General features: G+C 42.3%; 1 protein-coding gene across 1 annotated transcript in view; it reads left to right on the top strand.

Annotated features, from left to right (window-relative positions):
* Positions 1-21,059, top strand: part of TENM1 (teneurin transmembrane protein 1) — a 642,971-nt gene that overhangs the window by 516,063 nt on the left and 105,849 nt on the right. Inside the window, exon 21 of the mRNA XM_063432113.1 lies at positions 834-977. Within this exon, the coding sequence (XP_063288183.1) occupies positions 834-977 (144 nt within the window). The remainder of the gene's footprint in view (positions 1-833; positions 978-21,059) is intronic.

The following is a 21,059-nucleotide window of genomic DNA, read 5'->3' as shown; positions in this document are numbered from 1 at the left end:
TTTTATTGAAAATGCTATTGAAAAGTCTGTGATTGGTGTGAGGTTAATTCAGAAGGTTTCTCACTGAAAAGCCCCCAATTGGGCCTTCTCTGACCGTGATAAGGAAGGCTGAGCGGGGGAAAAAGGAGGGGTGCAATTACTGTTGCTGCACATTCTAGAATTCATTCACCCAAATAAAACATGTATAAATAAATGCATGTTTTGAGTAGATATATCTAATAAATGTAAATAAAAAAAATCCAATTGGAGTGTACCTTTAAGAGATTTCGAAGAATTGAAAACCATTATGAAAATCATGTTCCTTGAATTGTGTATAACATTTCTCTATATGTATCAACCAAAGTTTGAACAACATTTTCTTCAAAACTGTCATTTGTAAGTACAATAACATGTATGGCAACAACCATATAATTACTGAAATGCTCACATATTGCTACTGTGCTCTGAAGCATCAATTACTGCCAAGTGTGAGCCTTTGATTGTAAGAAATGCATTGTTCCTCCTTTCTTTTGTCTGTTCAGAATCTCCATACATTGAAATATGTTTTCTTGTATGCTTTATTCAAACACTTATAGAGGTAGTAAAATGATGTTTCTTTTTTGTTTGAAGATAGCATGTCAGATGGCTTGAAAAGTAAAATATTGGAACTTCTTCATAAAGATACAAAACCACTATGATTTATGCATACAATACACATCTGTCTACAGCAGGTGTCAGACCTAGGCTGTGAATGATCTATTTGCTTCTGCATCAAATAAAACTGTATGAAATAAACAAATGCACTGGCTACAGAATATGCATTTAAATATCTCATTTTTATTTTTATATGGCAGTATCAGTTGGATATGAATATGAATCATGCCCAGACCTTGTACTATGGGAGAAAAGGACAGTCACGTTGCAAGGTTTTGAGATGGATGCTTCAAATCTTGGTGGGTGGTCCTTCAACAAACATCACATTTTAAACCCTCAAAATGGTAAGATACTATCTTGGATGTCTATAAGATTAATGTATTGAGTTTTAAGTTCACAGAACTAAAAAGGTAAGGGTTTTAGCAGGACACTGGGCAGGAAAAAAGATAGAGAGAGAGAGAGAGCGATAAAGCGATAATAGATAGATAGATAGATAGATAGATAGATGATAAATAGATAGAGTAACTCCCACTAATCAAGAAACATATGTTCCAGTTCTGCTCTGAACAAAAATACTTTCTAGTGACTGAGTGACAATTTTTTTTTCACAAAATACAATGTTATTTTCTTTTAATATCAAAACCACTATATTAGGATGGGAAGTGTTCGATTTTTAGAGTTTCCCTGTACGTGACTGGCTTTAATGAATGTAATAGTTAAGATATTGTGCAGGAAACTATTTAACCAACAATCAAGTAATAGGAGGTTCCAGTGCCTGGACAGAATACTTATGATTTGATCATATTTTACATTATATTGTGTCATAAAATCCAGCCCCACCCCCTGAGCAATCTTAATACTTCCACGGATCTTAAATGACCTTTTCGTTCTTTCGAAACCAGTTGTAATCATCCTCCAGACAATTCATGAATAATGAATAGAGATTATATGATACTAAGAAATGCAGGAAGATGAGACTCAATACTAAACTAAAATTATCTATTGTCTGGAGCCAAGCCATGTAGTAGTGTGTTTATTTCCTGTGTGCTTTTTGTTTGTTAGATGCATGTAGTGATTGCTGAATGGTGGTTCAATATATATCTTTAACAGTGGTGTGAACATGAATACCTGTACCTTGTATTTGGTGTCTCCCTTAGTATTCAAGTTTGTCCATTGCCATTTTGACCTTTTTGGTTAACTGTGAGATTACTGTAGACACATGCATCTTGGGTTATTGGTGCATGTAAAAGCCAGCAAATGTAAGAAAAAGATTTATGCTTGTATTTTCTTTAAAAGATCTACAGAATTTACTAGCCTGACTGTATGGGAAGGTATTGTAAATGTACAGCTCCAACCTCCAATTTCTTTGCATAAAACTTTGAAAGTAGCAGCATTACATACACCAGACCAGTCCTGTGTGCATCAAAGGGATTCCAACAATCCACTATTGCTACTTTACCCAAATCAATATATCACATGACTTATCAATTAGTCAGTGTGGAGGTCTAGCTGGTATGTAGTTTGGAGGTCTAGCTAGTAGGTAGTGACAAGTATGCAGATACTAATCCACATACAGTTAGGTCTGGAAATATTTGGACACTGACATTTTCATAATTGTGGTTCTGTACGCCATTACAGGGAATTTGAAATGAAACAACTGAGAAGAAATTGAAGTGCAGACTTTCAGCTTTAATTAACCCCTTCAGGACGGAGTCAATAGTACACGTTCTGATCAAAACAAAACGTAAACAAAAACTGGAATTTGCGCTATATGTCTGTTCAATCGTAATTCACCTCTTTCATTTTAAATGCACCCACACTTATTATATATCATTTTTTTCAGGAGAAACAGGGCTTTCATTTCATATACAATATTTATATATGAAACAATTTATTATAAATAAAATTAAAAAAAAACTGTGAGAATTTTTTTTTTTTTTTTAATTTGTAGTTCCGCCTCACATTTTAGCTGTAAATGTCATAATACTGTTAGGTTTTACTGCAACAAAATGCACATATTTGTAATCAGCGATGTCTCACGAGTACAACAGTACCCCACATTAACAGGTTTTATGGTGTTTTGGAAAGTTACAGGGTCAAATATAGAACGTTCCATTTTCAAATTGAAATTTGCCAGATTAGTAATGTTACATTTGAGACGGTGTGGTAGCCCAGGAATGAGAATTACCCCCATAATGGCATACCATTTGAAAAAGTAGACAACCCAAGGTATTGAACGTGGGGTATGTTTAGTCTTTTTTAGTAGCCACTTAGTCACAAACACTGGCCAAAGTTAGCGTTCATATTTGTTTTTGTGTGAAAAAAGCAAAAAACTAATATTTGGCCAGTGTTTGTGACTAAGTGGCTACTAAAAATGACTGGACATACCCCATTTGCAATACCTTGGGTTGTCTACTTTTGCAAATGGTATGCCATCATGGGGGTAATTCTTATTCCTGGGCTACCATACGGTCTCAAAGGCAACATAACTAATCTGGCAAATTTCAATGTCAAAAAAATGAAATGCAAGCCTTATATGTGACTCTCTAACTTTCCAAAACACCATAAAACCTGTACATGGGGGGTACTGTTATTCTCGGGAGATTTCACTAAACACAAATATTAGTGTTTTAAAACAGTAAAACATATTACAACAATAATATAGTCCATAAAAGTGCCGTTTGTTTGTAAAAAATGCAAAAAACGTCACTTTTACTTAAAATATCATCGTTGTAATACAATTTACCAGTTTTAAACACTAATATTTGAGTTCAGCAAAGTCTCCCGAGTAAAACAGTACCCCCCATGTACAGGTTTTATGATGTCTTGGAGAGTTACAGGGTCAAATATAGTGCTTGCGAATATAATTCTCTGCACTTTCTCCCTGTGTTGTCAGGCATGCCAATCAAATTTTAATTAATCAAATGACATAATTATGTTAAAAAATTACTTAAATATACACGTAGAATTTGTAGATTATGTTAACGTAGTGTACGTATAATCTTAATTTTAATAATGACAGGAGGCGAGTATTTTGCATAACTTTCTTTACTTATGCCTCCAGCAGCACAAGTCAATCAATCAAAAACTTTTAACCAATCCTAGGCCAACATAGCCTGTATATAAGTCTTTGGTGGGCGTGTCTATTCCTCTTTCTTTGATGTGTGAAATCCTGTAACGTCAGGTTGTGGAGTGTCCTTTAAACTGGAACTCTGTAACTTTAAACGAATGTAGCTTGGAGTGAAGCTTGAGAGGAGTTGTCGCCCGGTATGCGAATCATCTTATGCTGGAAAAAACAGAAATAGGTGAAAGGTGTGGAAATGGACTATTGTCCGCATGCAATACCTATATATCCAATTTAGTTAATTAATATATCTAAAGTCTGATAATTACATTAACAAGTCTATTGAGTTGTTAGCTACAGTTATATCTATGCTGAAACTGTGTATGTGAGATTTCATACAGTATGAAGATATCGGTCTGAAGGTCGTCATAACTGTCTGTTAAATGCTGAATGGCGAGTATTGGGTGGGAATAAAACCAATGTCTACGGGGGGGAAAATACTCGCCTCCTGTCATTATTAAAATTAAGATTATACGTACACTACGTTAACATAATCTACAAATTTTATTACATGACAGGAGGCTTCCTATTTTGCATTTTTAACGCTGTGGTAACAACGAAAAAGATGCGTGAGATGTCTGTCGAAAGTAGAAAACTCTGAAGGTGTTTTCTCTAGTCCAGTCTGCCGAGCGCAAGATGTCCGTAAGAGATGCTCCCGCCGAATATGCACGCGAAGCCGCCGCCCCGCGTACCGAGTGGGCCCCGAAATTCGGTTCTACACCTGCCAGGGATAAGAGCCATCGGACCCATCTAGCCAACGTAGTGGTAGTTACGGGTTTGTACGGTTTAGTGTAAGATACCAGTAGTTGACCCGATCGGTGAAAACGGAGCGTTTCGGTAACCTCTACGTACCGCAGTAGGGTGTTCACGACGCATAGCCGCGGAACCGTCGGAAAAAAAGGGTAAGATACGGATGTGGAGTCCGTCTTAGTCCTGCGAGACACCGTGAAGGTAACCCCTTCTGGTGTTACAGTGAAACCGTTTACGTCAAAAGCCCTAACGTCCGCGACTCTGCGAAAAGAAACTAAACATAGAAGGAGAGTCAATTTGGCTGATAGTTGTCTCAGAGACAGGGCCTCGTTGTCCGGCCAGTTCCTCAGGAATTGGATAACTACATCTACATCCCAGAGAGTGTTATATTTCGGGGCCGGAGGTCTGGCTAGTCTGATGCCCCTAAGCAGACGGCATATTAGGGTGTTTTGACCCACTGGTGTACCATCTATTGGGGTGTGGGCCGCCGAAATGGCGGATCTGGTGATATTAATTGAGCGGTATGCTCGTCCTTCTGAGAAAAGGTTTGACAGGAAATTTAGAATGTAGGGAATAGGTGCTGTAAAGGGATCGAGGTCCCTTTCCATGCACCAGCGATTCCATGTGTTCCATGCGGATAGGTAGCTGCGTCTAGTGCCAGGTGCCCAGGAGTCCCATAATAGGTTTCTAGTCGTTTGCGATAGGCCTGAGACATTCCAGGATCCCCGGAAAGATTCCAGACCACCAGTTCCAATCGGTCTTGTGTAATCAACGGATGAGGTTCCCCGTCCGGGTTCACTAGGAGGAATGGGAACACTGGTAGGAGTAGCGGATGGTCTTGAGACAGAGCTAGAAGGTCCGGGAACCATGCTTGGCTCTTCCACAATGGTGTGATCAAGATTAGAGAAGTCCTTGCTCTGCGTAGGTGGTGGAGGACTCTCGCCAACATTGAAAACGGTGGGAACGCGTAAGCTCCCGTTTGTGGCCATTGTTGGAGGAATGCGTCGACTGCTTCGCTTTGAGGGTCCGGAAGCCAGCTGTAATACCTCGGTAGCTGAGTGTTCGTCCGTGATGCGAAGAGGTCTATGTGTAGCGGACCTCTTACTTGTCTTATCCTGTGGAAGGTAGTGGTGTCCAGGCGCCAATCGCTGCTGTCTCTCCAATGTCGGGAGAACCAGTCCGCCGTGAGGTTGTTGACTCCCGGTAGGTATTCTGCCTTGATCGTGATGTTGCGGGGTAGGCAGAAACGATAGATGTCCCTCGTCGCTTCTGTCAAGGCCCGTGATCTGGCTCCGCCCAGGTGGTTTATGTACCGGACTGCCGAAAAATTGTCCATGCGCAAGAGAATGCAGCAGTTGGACATGTTCTTGGCCAGGCTCCGGATTGCGAAGGAGCCCGCTATCAACTCCAGGCAGTTGATGTGTAGGAGTTTCTCTTCCTCCGACCATGGTCCTCCGGTGGACGCCTGTGCACAGTGGGCTCCCCAGCCCCATAGGCTGGCGTCCGACTCCAGGACGAAGTCCGGGTTCGGACCGAATATGGCTCTGCCGTTCCAGGCCTCCATGTGGAGGAGCCACCATCGGAGTTCTGTCCGAATTTCTGTTGACACTGGGATCCAGTGGTCGTAGGTCTGTCCTTGCCTCAGGTGATGGGCCTTTGCCCGTTGCATGGCCCGGTAGTGTAGCGGTCCTGGGAAGATCGCTTGTATGGAAGATGACAAAAGGCCTATGATTCTGGCCAGGAGGCGAAGCGGAATTGAGTCTCTTCGAAGCACCCTGCGTATCTCTTTCCGTATTGTTGCAATCTTTGAAGTGGGTAACCGGAGAGTACACGTTCTCGAATCTATTTCGAATCCCAGGAATTGAACCACCTTGGCTGGTTGGAGTGAAGATTTTTCTCTGTTGATGATGAAACCCAAAGACTCTAGCAAGAGCACTATGGATCTCGTTTGAGATTGAAGCCTGGGTGCTGATTCGCAGAATATCAAAATATCGTCCAGGTATATTAGGCAGCGGATGCCCTTCTCTCTTAGGTAAGCCATTACCGGCTTCATTAGTTTCGTAAAGCACCATGGTGCTGAGCTGAGGCCGAATGGGAGACAGGTGAATTGGTAGGAGAGATGTTTCCATGTGAAGCGAAGGAAAGGACGGCTGACGCGAGCTATTGATACCGATAGGTAGGCGTCCTTTAGGTCTAGTCGGGTGAACCAGTCGTGTTGCGACAATAGGTCTCTTAGAAGGTGGATTCCTTCCATTTTGAAATGTCTGTAGGTGACAAAAACGTTCAGTTGCCGTAGGTTGATGACTGGTCTGTAGTCTCCGGTTTTCTTTTGGACTACGAAGATGTTGCTGAAGAAACCCGTATCGTCTGGGGCGGGTTCCACCGCCCCCTTGTCGAACAGGGTTTGGATCTCCGTATCTATGATTTCGGTGTGTAAGGCCGACGCTCTTATTGGTGGTGGGCGTCGGTCCTGTACCGGGGTGTCTGAGAATTCGATCTCGTAACCGGCTACTGTATTGAGGATCCAGCTGTCCGAGGATATCTTTTCCCATTCCTGTGAAAAAAGAGACAGTCTGCCTGCAGTCATGTGCGAATATAGAAAAGGTATGTCGGGAATGCTCACCTGCATTGAAGCGTCCGCGTCCACGGGTGCGGGTGCCTCTTGAACGGAAGGATCCTCGCTGGAAGTTGGATCTCGAGGTTGGAAAGAATGCTTGAGATGATTGGTGTCTGGGGCCTGTAGGCCAGAATCGGCTGGTGGCTCGGCCCCTTTGGCGACCAGCCCTGGCAAAAACTCCCCTGCGTGGTGCGGTGTTACGAAATACTTGCTTGATGGAGGTCTGAGCCTTATTCAGAGTGGTGAAGATGCTCACATGTTTCTTGAGCTCAGTTATGAATGAGTCACCAAATAGCTGACCGTTCGCTAGCGGTCCCATCTCTTTCTTGCCCAGCTCCATCAGTTTCGGGTCCATTTTCAATAATGCAGTTCTGCGGCGTTCTGCGCACATTGCTGCATTGGTGTTGCCCAGCATACAAATAGCCCGTTGTGCCCATTCGCGTATAGTGTGGGCATCCAGTGTAGTGCCTTGGGAAAGGGCTAGGTCAGCCAGGTATAGCATTTTCGCTAGAGGACCCAGGATGTCAAGGAGCTTGTCTTGGGATTCCCTAAGGCCTTTTTCTATCCCTTTCCGCGGGTCTCGGCCCGCGCGGGACATGAACAGGGATACAGTAGAATCGAATTCTGGGGTCACTGCGATTTTGTCTGGTAGAGTTGGTCTTGGGCATTCTGCCCGAAGCCTTGCCCTGACTTCCTTGTCCATTGGCTTCCTCAGCCAGAAGTGGATGAACTGAGCCAGGTGATCTGGCAACCCCCATTCTGTCGATCTTGGGTGTCGGATCGTGCGGGGGTCGAACATGGCCGTCCCCTGGGGGTCTATGAAGGTGCCCTCTTCTTGATCAAGGTATGTGTCTTGATCGCATTCCTTGTCTTCTCCTTGGACATCTAGCCAGTCTTCATCATCCGAGTGTGAAGCCTCCGCCTTCCATTCGTCCATGATGTCGAGCGATGGAGGGGGATTGCGATCGTCGTCCTCTGAGGACGGAGAGTATGGAGGGGAAGGTTCTCTCCTCGCTGCCTGGCGGCTCTTTTTCACTGGAGCTTTGCCTCTATGTCTCTGGGTGTCCGATACGGTGCCCTTCCGTTGCCGTTTTATGGCGTGGAGGTCTCCGGGGAGGACATCTTCCATTACTTCCGTGGGTAGATCAGTAGCTGTATCGGGTTTTGGGTTCTGCATGAGCAGTCTGCCAATAGCTTTCTCCACGGAGGCGGCTACCGCTGAGTTAATAATAGTTTGCCAATCTGATGGTGGTAACTGTGGTGAGTCACTCATCTTGTGTTGTATGTTGGGTCTGTCTGTGGAAGACAGAAGAGTGTTAGGTTCCGAAATATGTGAAAAGCCGTAAGATACAGCTTTCACTATTAATGTGGTGTCATATATAGAGTCACATATATAATGGTATAGCAGGGGATGAGCCTGCTAGTATTGAGTCACTTAGTTTTAAAACAGGGGTGAGACTGTTTGTACTAAGACACTTGATTTATAGCAGGGGATGAGCCTGCTAGCAGTGAGTCACTTGCATACATACAACACTTATGTATTTAGCAGGGAAGAAACCTGCTGGCACTGTATCATTTGATTTGAAACAGGGTATGAGCCTGCTGGCACTGGCACTTGTATTATAGCAGAGGATGAGTCTGCTAGTATAGTGACTCTTTGTGTGTAGCAGGGGATGAGCCTGCTTGCACTAGTGACTCTGGATGGAAAGCAAGGGATGAGCCTGCTTGTATTGTGACTTTGATAAGTACAGTAGGGGATGAGCCTAACTGTATTGTGCCTTTAAGATGTACAGCAGGGGATGAGCCTGGCAGTACTGTGCCTTTAAGATGTACAGCAGGGGGTGAGCCTGCGTGAACTGTGCCTTTAAGAAGTTCAGCAGGGGATGAGCCTGCATGAACTGTGCCTTTAAATATGTGCAGCAGGGGATGAGCCTGCAGGCACTGTGCCCTTAATAGGATTGTATGTGACAAAGGTATATATACACAGTATGGAAAAAACGAGTATTAGAAACTAAGGATGGGTCGTTTGAATAACGACCGTAGGAAACGCTAATGGCCGTCGTGGGTCTCGCGAGCGCGAGATCCAAGATGGCCGCCGTTCGCGCCAAAACGCTAATGCGGTCCGCGATATGATCGCGGTCCGCCGTCCGTTACAAAGGTCGCCCTGAACGGAATAGTCCCTCCAACCCCACACCCTTCTCCTGAATAGTCTCTGTATTACCTCCCTAACACAAAAAAACGAACGCGGTCGCGTAAAAACGCCGCGGAAAGATGACAGGGAGAAAGGGAGACAGTGGTGAGGAGAAGTAGGGCAAGAGGGAACAGTACAGAATAAATAAATGAACTATATTACTGACAGTATTAAATAGAAGAAACCAATGAATTTCTAACAGTATAAAAGTCAATAAAAGTCAATAAATCATTTCAGAAGTAGTACTCTGACCTGTGCCTTCCGGAAGCAGCAAAGAAAGAGGAATAGACACGCCCACCAAAGACTTATATACAGGCTATGTTGGCCTAGGATTGGTTAAAAGTTTTTGATTGATTGACTTGTGCTGCTGGAGGCATAAGTAAAGAAAGTTATGCAAAATAGGAAGCCTCCTGTCATGTAATAAAATTTTAATATATATGCATTTATAGGTATATAAATTCTACTAATGTAATCTTTTATGTAATTATATGTATTTATCTCTATATATATATTTGCGGTTATTTGTATTTTATATATAGATAGATATATATAGAATGTCATTCTAAGTGTATTCTGTTTCCAATATATATATATTAATAACAAAATACAGTTAGAATGAAATTACATATGAATATATAATTTATTTAAAATTTTGTTTCAATATTTTATTTATTTATTGAATTATTTTATTTATTTATTATTGTAATTATACGTATATATATATAATATATATGTATATATCTATTATATATATAATATATATACATATTATATATATGTAACGTCATTCTAAGTGTATTTTAATACTAATATATATACTAATATTAATATTAAAATACATTATGTATGACGTTACATATATAATATGTATATATATTATATATATAATATATATACATATATTATATATATATAAATACTTTTATTTTATTTTAACATGTGTATTTAATTTTGTTTTATACTTTCCTACCAGCAAGAAGACTGTCTAATATTTTAGACAGTCCCCCTGCTGGCAGATCCATAGCCAGCTATAGGGGGCCATGTGATCGCTCTTTGAGAGCGATCACATGGCCCCCGGGGGCCTCATTTGCCGGAGGGGGGCTGCCTGGGCTCTCAGGCAGCCCCCCAGAAGAGGATCGCGGCGGAGGTGAGTACACCTCTGCTCCTGGGGCTGCAAGCCGTTACGGCGTTCTATGCCGCCGCAACGGCTTTAAAGCCCTTTAAAGCCGCGACGGCATAGAACGCCGTAACGGCGTTAAGGGGTTAAAGAGGTTGAACAAAAATATCATATGAAATGTTTATGAATTGCAACCATTTTCATATTTCAAGGGTGCAACTGTAACTGGACAAATTTACACAATTATAAATAAAATGTTTATTTCTAATACTTTGTCAAGAATAATTTGCAGGGAATAAGTTCTTGAAGTCTGAAACACATGGACATCACCAAACGCTGGGTTTGCTCCTTTGTAATGCTTTGCCAGGCCTAAACTTCAGCTGTCTTCAGTTGTGGTTTCTTTGTGGGTGTTTCAGACTTAAGTTTTGTCTTCAGCAAGTGAAATACATGTTCAATCAGGTTGAAATCAGGTGATTGACTCGGCCATAGCGGAGTATTCCACTTCTTTATCTTAAAAAAAACTTATGGGTTGCTTTCACAGTATGTTTTGGGTCATTGTGCATATGTAACATGAAGCGCTGTCAAATCAACTTTGTTGAATTTGGCTGAATCTGAGCAGACAATATATCATCAGTCACATCATCAGTAAACTCTGATGACCCAGTGACATTGAAAGCCGTGAATGCCCATGTCATCACACTGCCTCCATTGTGTTTTACAAATTATGTGGTATACTTCAGATCATGAGCCATTCCAAGGCTTCTCCAGACTTTTTTCTTCCCATCATTCTGGTACATGTTGATCTTAGTATTATCTGTCCAAAGAATGCTGTTCCAGAACTGGGCTGGCTTTTTAGATGGTTTTTCGCAAAGTATCATCTGGCCTTTCTATTCTTAAAGCTTATAGATGGTTTACAACTTGTGGTCAACGATCTGTATTTGCTTTAGTGAAGTCTTATCTTCACGTTAGACTTGGATAATGATATGCCTACATTTCCTTCACTTGGCTGGATGTTGTGAAGGGGTTTTTCCTTACCATGGAAAAGATCCTATGACCATCCACCACTCTTGTTTTCAGTGGACTTCCAGGCATTTTTGTGTTGCATTTTTTCTCAGAATGTACGTATGATTTGGCAAATGTTCCTGCTATCCAAGGATGGCCTGTTTCACTTGCATTGAGAGCTCCTTTGGCCCCCTGTTGTGGATCCACAGTAACAATTTCCAAATGCGAATGCCACACTTGGAATCAACTGCAGACCTTTTACCAGCTTAATGAACCAAAATAACAAACAACCAAAATAACAAAAATTTGTATCAGTGTCCAAATATTTCTGCACCTAGCTGTATATCTATAAGATAAGTACAATAAAGGGAATCACAATAGTGCAGTATGTTAATTCAATAACCTTTAAAACCATATATACTTTCTGTAGAGGAAGTACCTACCCGATTGGAACCTTCATTTTGGGCACTCATTATTTAGCTCAATAAAAAACAGTCCAGCCTCTTGCAAAAAGTTACTACCACCACCTCCAGATTTCTCTGTATAATGCTGTCGGCTACACGTACTAATAGAATATGAGAGAATTTCTCAGTATGTGTTTTTGAGTCTGAGACAAGACCTTGTGCGCTAATGCAGAGAGGGCAAACCACACCTTGTTATCCCAGAATAGTCTGCAGATGGGTGAAAAGGATGTTTGCCAAGGTACACGTTTGTCATTTCCGAGGTACTACCCTCCTTTCTTGAAGGGGATTCAATGGATTCCACTAGTATCTCTGAGTTGCTTCACTCATTTGTTTTTTTGACTCTTCTGTTGCTTTTGCTTGGAGTTGCTATTGTTAATATATGGCTCATGCTGCTGCACTTCTGCCTCAACCAGCAAGCTCCACTTTCATTGAACTTCCCTCAAATTGTGAATCAGTTGTCAGGCATCCTTACAACATCCAACATCCTTAGGACTGCCGCTTACTGGCAAATTATTATTCACTCTTGTTGCCTAGCATTCTCCTGATCTCAACGAAATGATCAAATGTCATCGGTGACAGATGTCCTCGGCTCCAAAATCAATCCCAGCACCTCCATATAGCAGTTCCATCTCAGAGGCCTGTAGTGGTTGTGGTGCTTAGAGTATTCCTTTAATGAATGTTCCATTCAGTCAGACCTAAAGCAAGTAAGAACTGGATATCTAACCACAAATAATTTTAAAAATCTAACCTAAATTATATAAAATGCTCATACCATGCAAAACTAATGAACATTATTTACTGAACATGGTGATATAGAGACAGAACGACGGGTCTGCTAAATTTTCCTTCTTGCAATTACCATAATTATTTTAATTTTATCTTTAGCATTTCCAGTTATATTGGAACATATGAGAAAAGATAAGAAGCCTGAAAAATTAAACATATAAAAATGAAATATTGTTCAAGCAGCATAGGGGTGGTTTCAATTAATTAAAGTTGAATTTAATTCCAGCAGATGCTATACATAAATTTAGAATACATACTATAGATTAATTATAGTTATTTTGTCTTGTAATAAAGTCAAAGCCATATTTAATTTTCCTGTAGAATAATCCCAGTGGTAGATATTATCTGGCTTGCTTCAGGTCCTGTTTAACAATAGAAAAAAGTGACTCTTCTTTTTCTCTAAGGAAAAAAAACACAAAACACAAAACATGAAATGAACTTTGCAGAGGTTAAATTTTGTGATTATTCATCATATTGCTGGGATGCCTAAGAAACCCAACTATGTTATGTTACATACAGTCATGTCTGTCAGGATCCCGCGGGCGGCTGCGAGTGGAGGCTGCAGTCCGCTCGCGGCACTCACCCTCCAGCCATCCGCGGTCCCCTTCTCGTCGTACGCTCGGCGAGCTGCATCCTCCCAGCCTCGGATACCGCCCGTGTCTTCCTCTTCGTCCCCCAGCGGCAGCATGCATGACGCTGCATGCTGGGAAACTGCCCATTTTTGTAAACGCCGGGGTCCGCCACCTGACCCAGTGTTAAAGGCACAGTGCCTCAATCACAGTGGGAGGTATAGATATCTCCCACGTGTGATTGTTAATTCTGATTGGAAATTATCCAATCAGAATTAATCAATGGGTTTAAATACTTACCTTTCCTGTCTCTCTCTGCCCTGTTGTGGTCTTTGCTTTCTAGTATTGCTGTTCTACTTGTGTTTCTCTCTGGTTACGTACTCTCTGGCTTGTTTATCCGACCTTGCGACTTTCTCCTACCCTTTGACCTTGGCTTGTCTCTCGTTATTCTGCCTTCTGGTTCCCCTTACTCGGCTTGTCTCCTGACTATTCTTTGTGTGCTTAGCCCGGCCACTCTAAGGTCCGGTACTGCACCTTTTCTGTGTGTGTGTTAGTGTGTGACGTTCCCAGAATCGTGACAATGTCTGGCGGGAATTATTCATTGTCTATTGCAAAAAGATTGTCAATTAATGTAGTGTGCATTGTTTCATTGTCAAAATATGGTTAACTAAAGTGATGTGTGTAGTAGATACATGAAATGCTTAATGAATAGAGTTTGCATGGTTTATTGAATCAAATGAGACTTAAGTTGGATGCCCTTTAACTAAGCCCTATGAGGTGAACTGTGTCTGTGAAGCAATGGGTTACATCTTATTGGTTTCTGGAGGATTCCTGAAATGGTGAAGCAAATAAGGCATGTTTTAGTTTCCTGTCTATAAATTAAACAATGTACAGGAAGTAATTACTGGTACTGAAGTCCAGTGATCTTTATGATTACTAGAGCCTTAGCCCATAAGTTATCAGAATTGAAAGACAACATAACACTTACAAAATATATTGTAAGTTCAATGAAGGGGCACTCTTATGAAGGTTTGGAAGTGATTTGAGATGTTATTTTGGTTTTGGAACATTATGTATGAAATATATAATAAATGTATTTAAGATATCCTCTTAAGAGTATAAGCAGGTCAGGTTTTGCCTTAATTCAGTTCCTTATATGTAAAAGAGAGCGAGACAGAGATAAATAATAGATCGTAGAGTAGTATATGGATAAAATCAATTTATTAAATAAATGTAAACATTTTTAAATATTTTTTTTTAAATAAAATAAATAGAATTTACTCTCCCACTAGGTGCAAGTAGTATTTTAATTGAGCAGTCCATGGGTGCTGCTCCCCCTGTCTTTGGTACATCAATCTAGTTTGGCTCCTAGAGATTGCTGTTAGAAAAGCGTTGTTATTCAGGATCCTCTGGCTGTTCAGTAACTGTTATGCAGTCCCCAGTGTTGTGGAATTTAATCACCAAAAGCATTTTGCCAGGATTCCGGCTTTATCAATGATACATTTCTACTGAAATTCACCTCCTAGTAATACGCCGCTTACCTTGATTGAGTGCTAATTGTTCAAAATATAACAGGTACTAATATGGTATAATTCACATTTTTGTAGGGTACTAAATAAAACCTTCCTCTTAGTCTAAAAGTATAGGAATCTTAGACATTTTCAGAATTTCAAAAAACTGGTTGCCATGGAAACACAGGCTATTTATATTTTCTTTAAGCTATCGGCTGATACTATATTTTATCTATTTGGGCAATCTGATATGTTCCAATGGTTCCATTGTCTTCACAAATGTCTTATTCATGGTTTTTATTCTGTCTGGGGAGATTATTTATCAAGCATATGAAAGGGAAACAGGTCATCATGCAAACCTGATATGATTTGAGTAGTCTGATGAAAAAGGGTTATAAGCATAATATATTAATGACCTGGAGAAGAGAATATATGGTATACAATTCTATGAGATGAATTAACATTTCTTTAGGGCAAAGATGGGTTACCATAGTAAGCCAATTTTGTTTGTATTCGTTAATGCAAATGTAAACATGAATTTGGTAATGTGAATGAGGTATAAGTTCTACATATTTGGTCTGGAAAAATGGGGGGAAGAGACTGAAGCTCTAATGTCCATAATTTAAAGAATGAATACGGATATATAGCACAATGTGCATTTTCTGCCAGGTTTATAATATATTAATTGCCGCTCAAAAAAATTAGATTTCTTTTCCTCCAAAGGCCCTTCATTTGAAGGGCCTGCCTAGAACGTAAGAAGAGGAGAAAAAATGTATGTAAATAATTTTGTAGTATATTTTGTATTTGTATGCACTGTGACTATTTTTGTTCATAATAAATGTTGCTTTATTAATTCTGCCTTTGTCTGGTATAAAAATCACATTATTAACAGATTTATAGAATAGTACTGGGATTTGATAGGCATTTCTGCATAGTGATTTTTGATCTAGTGCGGACAAATGGCGATTTTTAACCCTTTCTCCCACTCCCAGTTCTGCTCAAAAGTTTGCATACCCTTGGAGAATTGGTAATACATGTACCGTTTTTAAAGAAAACATGAACAGGCTAAACAAATATATTTTATTTCTTATGGGATACATATTCAACTGTAGGTTATAACAGAATGGCACAATCATAAAACAAAACATGGCAACAAAGAAAAAATTAAATGATCCCTGTTCTGCATACCCTTACTTCTTAATACTGTTTATTGCCCCTTTAGCATCAATGTCAGCATGCAAACTTTTGTAATAGTTGTCTATGAGGCTCCTAATTCTTGCAGATAGTATAGCTGCTCATTCATCTTGGCAAATTGCCTCCAGGCCATGCACAGACTTTGGTCATCTTGCATGAACCGCACGTCTGAGATCTCTCCAGAGGGGTTCAATGATATTAAGGTCAGGAGACTGTGATGGCCACTCCAGAACCTACACTTTTTTTCTGCTGTAACCACTGGACAGTCAACTTGGCCTTGTGCTTAGGGTCATTGTCATGCTGGAAAGTCCAAGAGTGCCCCATGCGCAGCCTTCATGCAGAAGAATGCAAATTGTCTGCCAGTATTTTCTGGTAAAATACTGCATTCATCTTGCCATCAATTTTCACAAGATTTCCTATGCCTTTAGAGCTCACACCCCTCCCCCGCCCCCAAAACATTAGTGAGCCACCACCATGCTTCACAGTGGGGATGGTATTCTTTTCACTATAGGCTTGTTGACCCGTCTCCAAACATATTGCTTATGGTTGTGACCATAAAGCTGTATTTTGGTCTCATCACTCCAAAGTTTGCCAGAAGCTGTGAGGTGTGTCAAGGGGTTGTTGGGCATATTGTAACCAGGCTTTTTTGTGGCATTGGCGCAGTAAAGGCTTCTTTCTGGCAACTTGACCATGCAGCTAATTTTTGTTCAAGTTTCATCGTATTGTGCTTTTTGAAAGAACAACACTGTCTTTTTCCAGAGCAGTTTCTATTTCTCCTGTGGTTACCTGTGGGTTCTTCTTTGTATCCCGAACAGTTATCCTGGCAGTTGTGGCTGAAATCTTCTTGGTCTACCTGACCTTGGCTTGATATCAAGAAATCCCTTAATTTGCCTCTTCTTAATAAGTGATTGAACAGTACTGACTGGCATTTTCAAGGCTTTGGATATCTTTATATATCCTTTTCCATATTTATAAAGGTCCATTACCTTGTTATGCAGGTCCTTTGACAGTTCTTTTCTGCTCCCCATGGCTGAGTATCTAGTCTGCACAGTGCATCCATGTGAGAGCTAACAAACTCATTGACTACTTATTGCAATTTTAAAAAGCCACAGGTGTGGGAAATGAACCTTTAATTGCCATTTTAACTTGTGTGTGTCACCTTGTGTGTCTGTAACAAGGCCAAACATTCAAGGGTATGTAAACTTTTGATCAGGGCCATTTGGATCATTTCTGTTATCATTATGATTTTAAAAAGGAGCCAGACAACTATGTGATATTTAATGGCTTAATTTAATCACCATCCTTCAATAAAATAATATTTTTTTCATGATCAGTCATATTTTCAAAATCAATGCCAAAATATCACAATGTTTGCCAGGGTATGCAAACTTTTGAGCACAACTGTACTTCTAATAATCGAGGGTGTAGTAGTGGTGATGGTGGTTGAGACAGCAGATGTGGAGGTATCAGCAGACTGCATGGCCAAGGCTGAGGTGCTCTTAGAAGAAATTGCACTATTTCTGATGGAGATCAGTACACCTTTCCCTACCCTACCTTAATTTCAGCTTGAAATTATTATGTGACATTGATAATGGCATGTTTGTTTTTCTTATTAAAATAAATTAGATAAGTTATATGAATGACTGTGAGCTGTGTAAAGTAATAAAACCTTAGCAAAAATAGTTGTATTGCTAATGAGTTGGTGTTTAATGGATTTATTGGTAACATTGTGTGTGACAATATTCTATCTAGAATCATGCTAGGAAAGAGGAATGGTTCTTTTTTTTTTGTTAATGAACACCACAGCCCTCAAAAATATGTATTTTCTTTCCTCCAAACAGTTAACAAAAAAAAAAAGCTTTTGACAATTGAATATTGGTAACCTAGCCTCACACTAGTATAAATAACAAAACGCCCTCCAATGTCTTATATCTAGTGGTGTCCCGAACGGTTCGCTGGCGAATAGTTCCTGGCGAACATAGCTTGTTCGCGTTCGCCACGGTGGGCGAACATATGCGATGTTCGGTCCGCCCCCTATTCATCATCATTGAGTAAACTTTGACCCTGTACCTCACAGTCAGCAGACACATTCCAGCCAATCAGCAGCAGACCCTCCCTCCCAGACCCTCCCACCTCCTAGACAGCATACAATTTAGATTAATTCTGAAGCTGCATTCATTTATTTTTTTGTGTTTGTGTTTATTATACATTATCCTCCATAGCCAGTAACCTGTGTTTATTATACATTATCCTCCCTGATAATGCAACACTTACAACAATCAAGTAGCATACATTCATATAAAATGTAAGTTACTTAGCCAGTCAGTGTAATGACAGGAATGAATAAGTAGATAACTCCCTAATTCCCACGGTATGAGGGAGCTATCTACTAAAAGGCTGAAAGACCTAAATTGGTCTTTCAGCCAAATTTACTAATACTAAGTAAAGATTACTTAGTATTAGTAAATTATGCTCCTACTCGCTATACCGCGAGTAGGGGCATGTCTATTAAACAGTGAGCAGCCTGTGGCTGCTCACTGTTATAAAAAACAAAAAAAATAAAAGGGTCCCCCTCCCTGAGCGGGTGGCGGCCCTAAAGTAAAAAAGGGGGGAAGACCTATTGTCCTCCCCACCGGCCCCCACCCCTGAGCGGCGGGTGGGGGCCCTAAAGTAAAAAAGGGGGGAGGACCTATTGTCCTCCCCACCGGCCCCCATCCCTGAGCGGTGGGTGGGGGCCCTAAATAAAAATTGGGGGGACCTAATGTCCTCCCCCTTGGCCCCCACCCCTGAGTGGTGGGTGGGTGCCCTAAACAAGAATAAAGGGGGGGACCTAATGTCCTCCCTGCTGGCCCCCACCCCTGAGCGGTGGGTGGGGGCCCTAAATACAATTTGGGGGGGACCTAATGTCCTCCCCCCTGGCCCCCACCGCTGAGCGGTGGGTGGGGGCCCTAAACACAAATTGGGGGGACCTAATGTCCTCCCCCCTGGCCCCCACCCCTGAGCGGTGGGTGGGGGCCCTAAATACAAATTGGGGGGGAGGACCTAAAGTCCTCCCCCCTGGGCCCCACCCCTGAGCGCTGGGTGGGGGCCCTAAACACAAATTGGGGGGGACCTAATGTCCTCCCCCCTGGCCACCACCCCTGAGCGGTGGGTGGGGGCCCTAAACACAAATTGGGGGGGACCTAATGTCCTCCCCCCTGGCCCCCACCCCTGAGCGGTGGGTGGGGGCCCTAAATACAAATTGGGGGGGAGGACCTAATGTCCTCCCCCCTGGCCCCCACCCCTGAGCGCTGGGTGGGGGCCCTAAACACAAATTGGGGGGGACCTAATGTCCTCCCCCCTGGTCCCCACCCCTGAGCGGTGGGTGGGGGCCCTAAATACAAATTGGGGGGAGGAACCGGCGAGGGCTCCGCGCAGACTGAGGTCTGCAGGGCGGGGAAAGGCTTATAAAGCCTTGCCACGCTCTGCAATTAGGCTCAGAGCACTCTGATTGGTGGGTTTAAGCCATCCAATCAGAATGCTCTGACAGGTAAATGAAGAGACTGACAGTTAAGTCTCTCCATTTACCTGTCACAGCACTCTGATTGGTTGGTTTGGAATCCACCAATCAGAGTGCTCTGTGTCTTTTACACAGCGTGGGAAAGTTATTTTTTCCCACGCTGTGTAATTTGACTCATAACTCTCTGATTGGTTACTTAATCCACCAATCGGTGAGTTATGAGTTAAATTACACAGCGTGGGAATGGGTGAAGATGGATTTTTTTAGTTTTTTTTATTGCGTCGGTTATTATGGAAATTTATTTGCCCTTTTTTGGGGCTGAAAAAAGAAGATTTTAGAAGAAAGAAAACATTGAATGGTAAGTTTATTTTTATTTATTTTTACAGGTATTTAGTTAACGGTCCCCCCTCATTATTTTTAGTGTGAGGGGGGTAGGTAGGAGTTAATTTTTGGGGGGAGGGGGTGACTAGGGGTTTGGGGACCCTTAGTAACCTTGGGGGGAGGGGGGTTAAATTTTAATTTAGGGCCCCCACCCACCGCTCAGGGGTGGGGGCCAGTGGGGAGGACATTAGGTCCCACCCCTTATTCTTGTTTAGGGCCCCCACCCACCGGTCAGGGGTGGTGGCCAGGGGGGAGGACAATAGGTCCCCCCATTTGTATTTAGGGCCCCCACCCACCGCTCAGGGGTGGAGGCAAGGGGGGAGAACAATAGGACCCCCATTTGTATTTAGGGCCCCCACCCACCGCTCAGGGGTGGGAGACAGGGAGGAGGACAACAGGTCCTCCCCCCTTATTTTTGTTTAGGGCCCCCACCCACCGCTCAGGGGTGAGGGCCAGGGGGGAGGACATTAGGTCCCCCTCTTATTCTTGTTTAGGGCCCCCACCCACCGCTCAGGGGTGGGGGCCAGGGGGGAGGACAATAGGCCCCCCCATTTGTATTTAGGGCCCCTTCCCTCTGCTCAGGGGTGGGGGCCAGGGGGGAGGACAATAGGCCCCCCCTTTACTTTTGTTTAGGGCCCCCAACCACCGCTCAGGGGTGGGGGCCAGGGGGGAGGACAATAGGTCCCCCCCAGTTTGTATTTAGTGCCCCCACCCACCGCTCAAGGGTGGGGGCCAGGGGGAGGATATTAGGTGTGTCCTCCCTTATTCTTGTTTAGGGCCCCCACCCACCGCTCAGGGGGAGTTTTGCCATGGATCCCCCTCCGGCATGCCACAGCAGTTCAGGTGTTAGTCCCTTTGAAACAACTTTCCCATCACTATTGTGGCCAGAAAGAGTCCCTGTGGGTTTTAAAACTTACCTGCCTATTGAAGTTTATGGCGGTTTGCCCGGTTCGCCCGTTCGCGAATATTTGCCGAAGTTCACGTTCGCTGTTCGCGAACCGACAATTTTATGTTCGCGACATCACTACCTATCTCCATCTAAAAGTTTTTTCAAGTACACCAGGCAGTAGCAAGCCAGACACAGCGCAAAGCTAAACATATTAAATTCAATAAATCAGGCTATCTCTCACTCTGTTTATTGGACTGGAGATCCAGCCCACATTATTAGGCATAAACGTTGTTCATCTTGACAAACTAAACTGCTTATTGGCCCCAACAACA

Source organism: Pelobates fuscus, chromosome 9 (genome assembly GCF_036172605.1).
Source record: "Pelobates fuscus isolate aPelFus1 chromosome 9, aPelFus1.pri, whole genome shotgun sequence".
NCBI lineage: Eukaryota > Metazoa > Chordata > Amphibia > Anura > Pelobatidae > Pelobates > Pelobates fuscus.
This window is presented reverse-complemented; position numbering and strand designations above follow the sequence as displayed.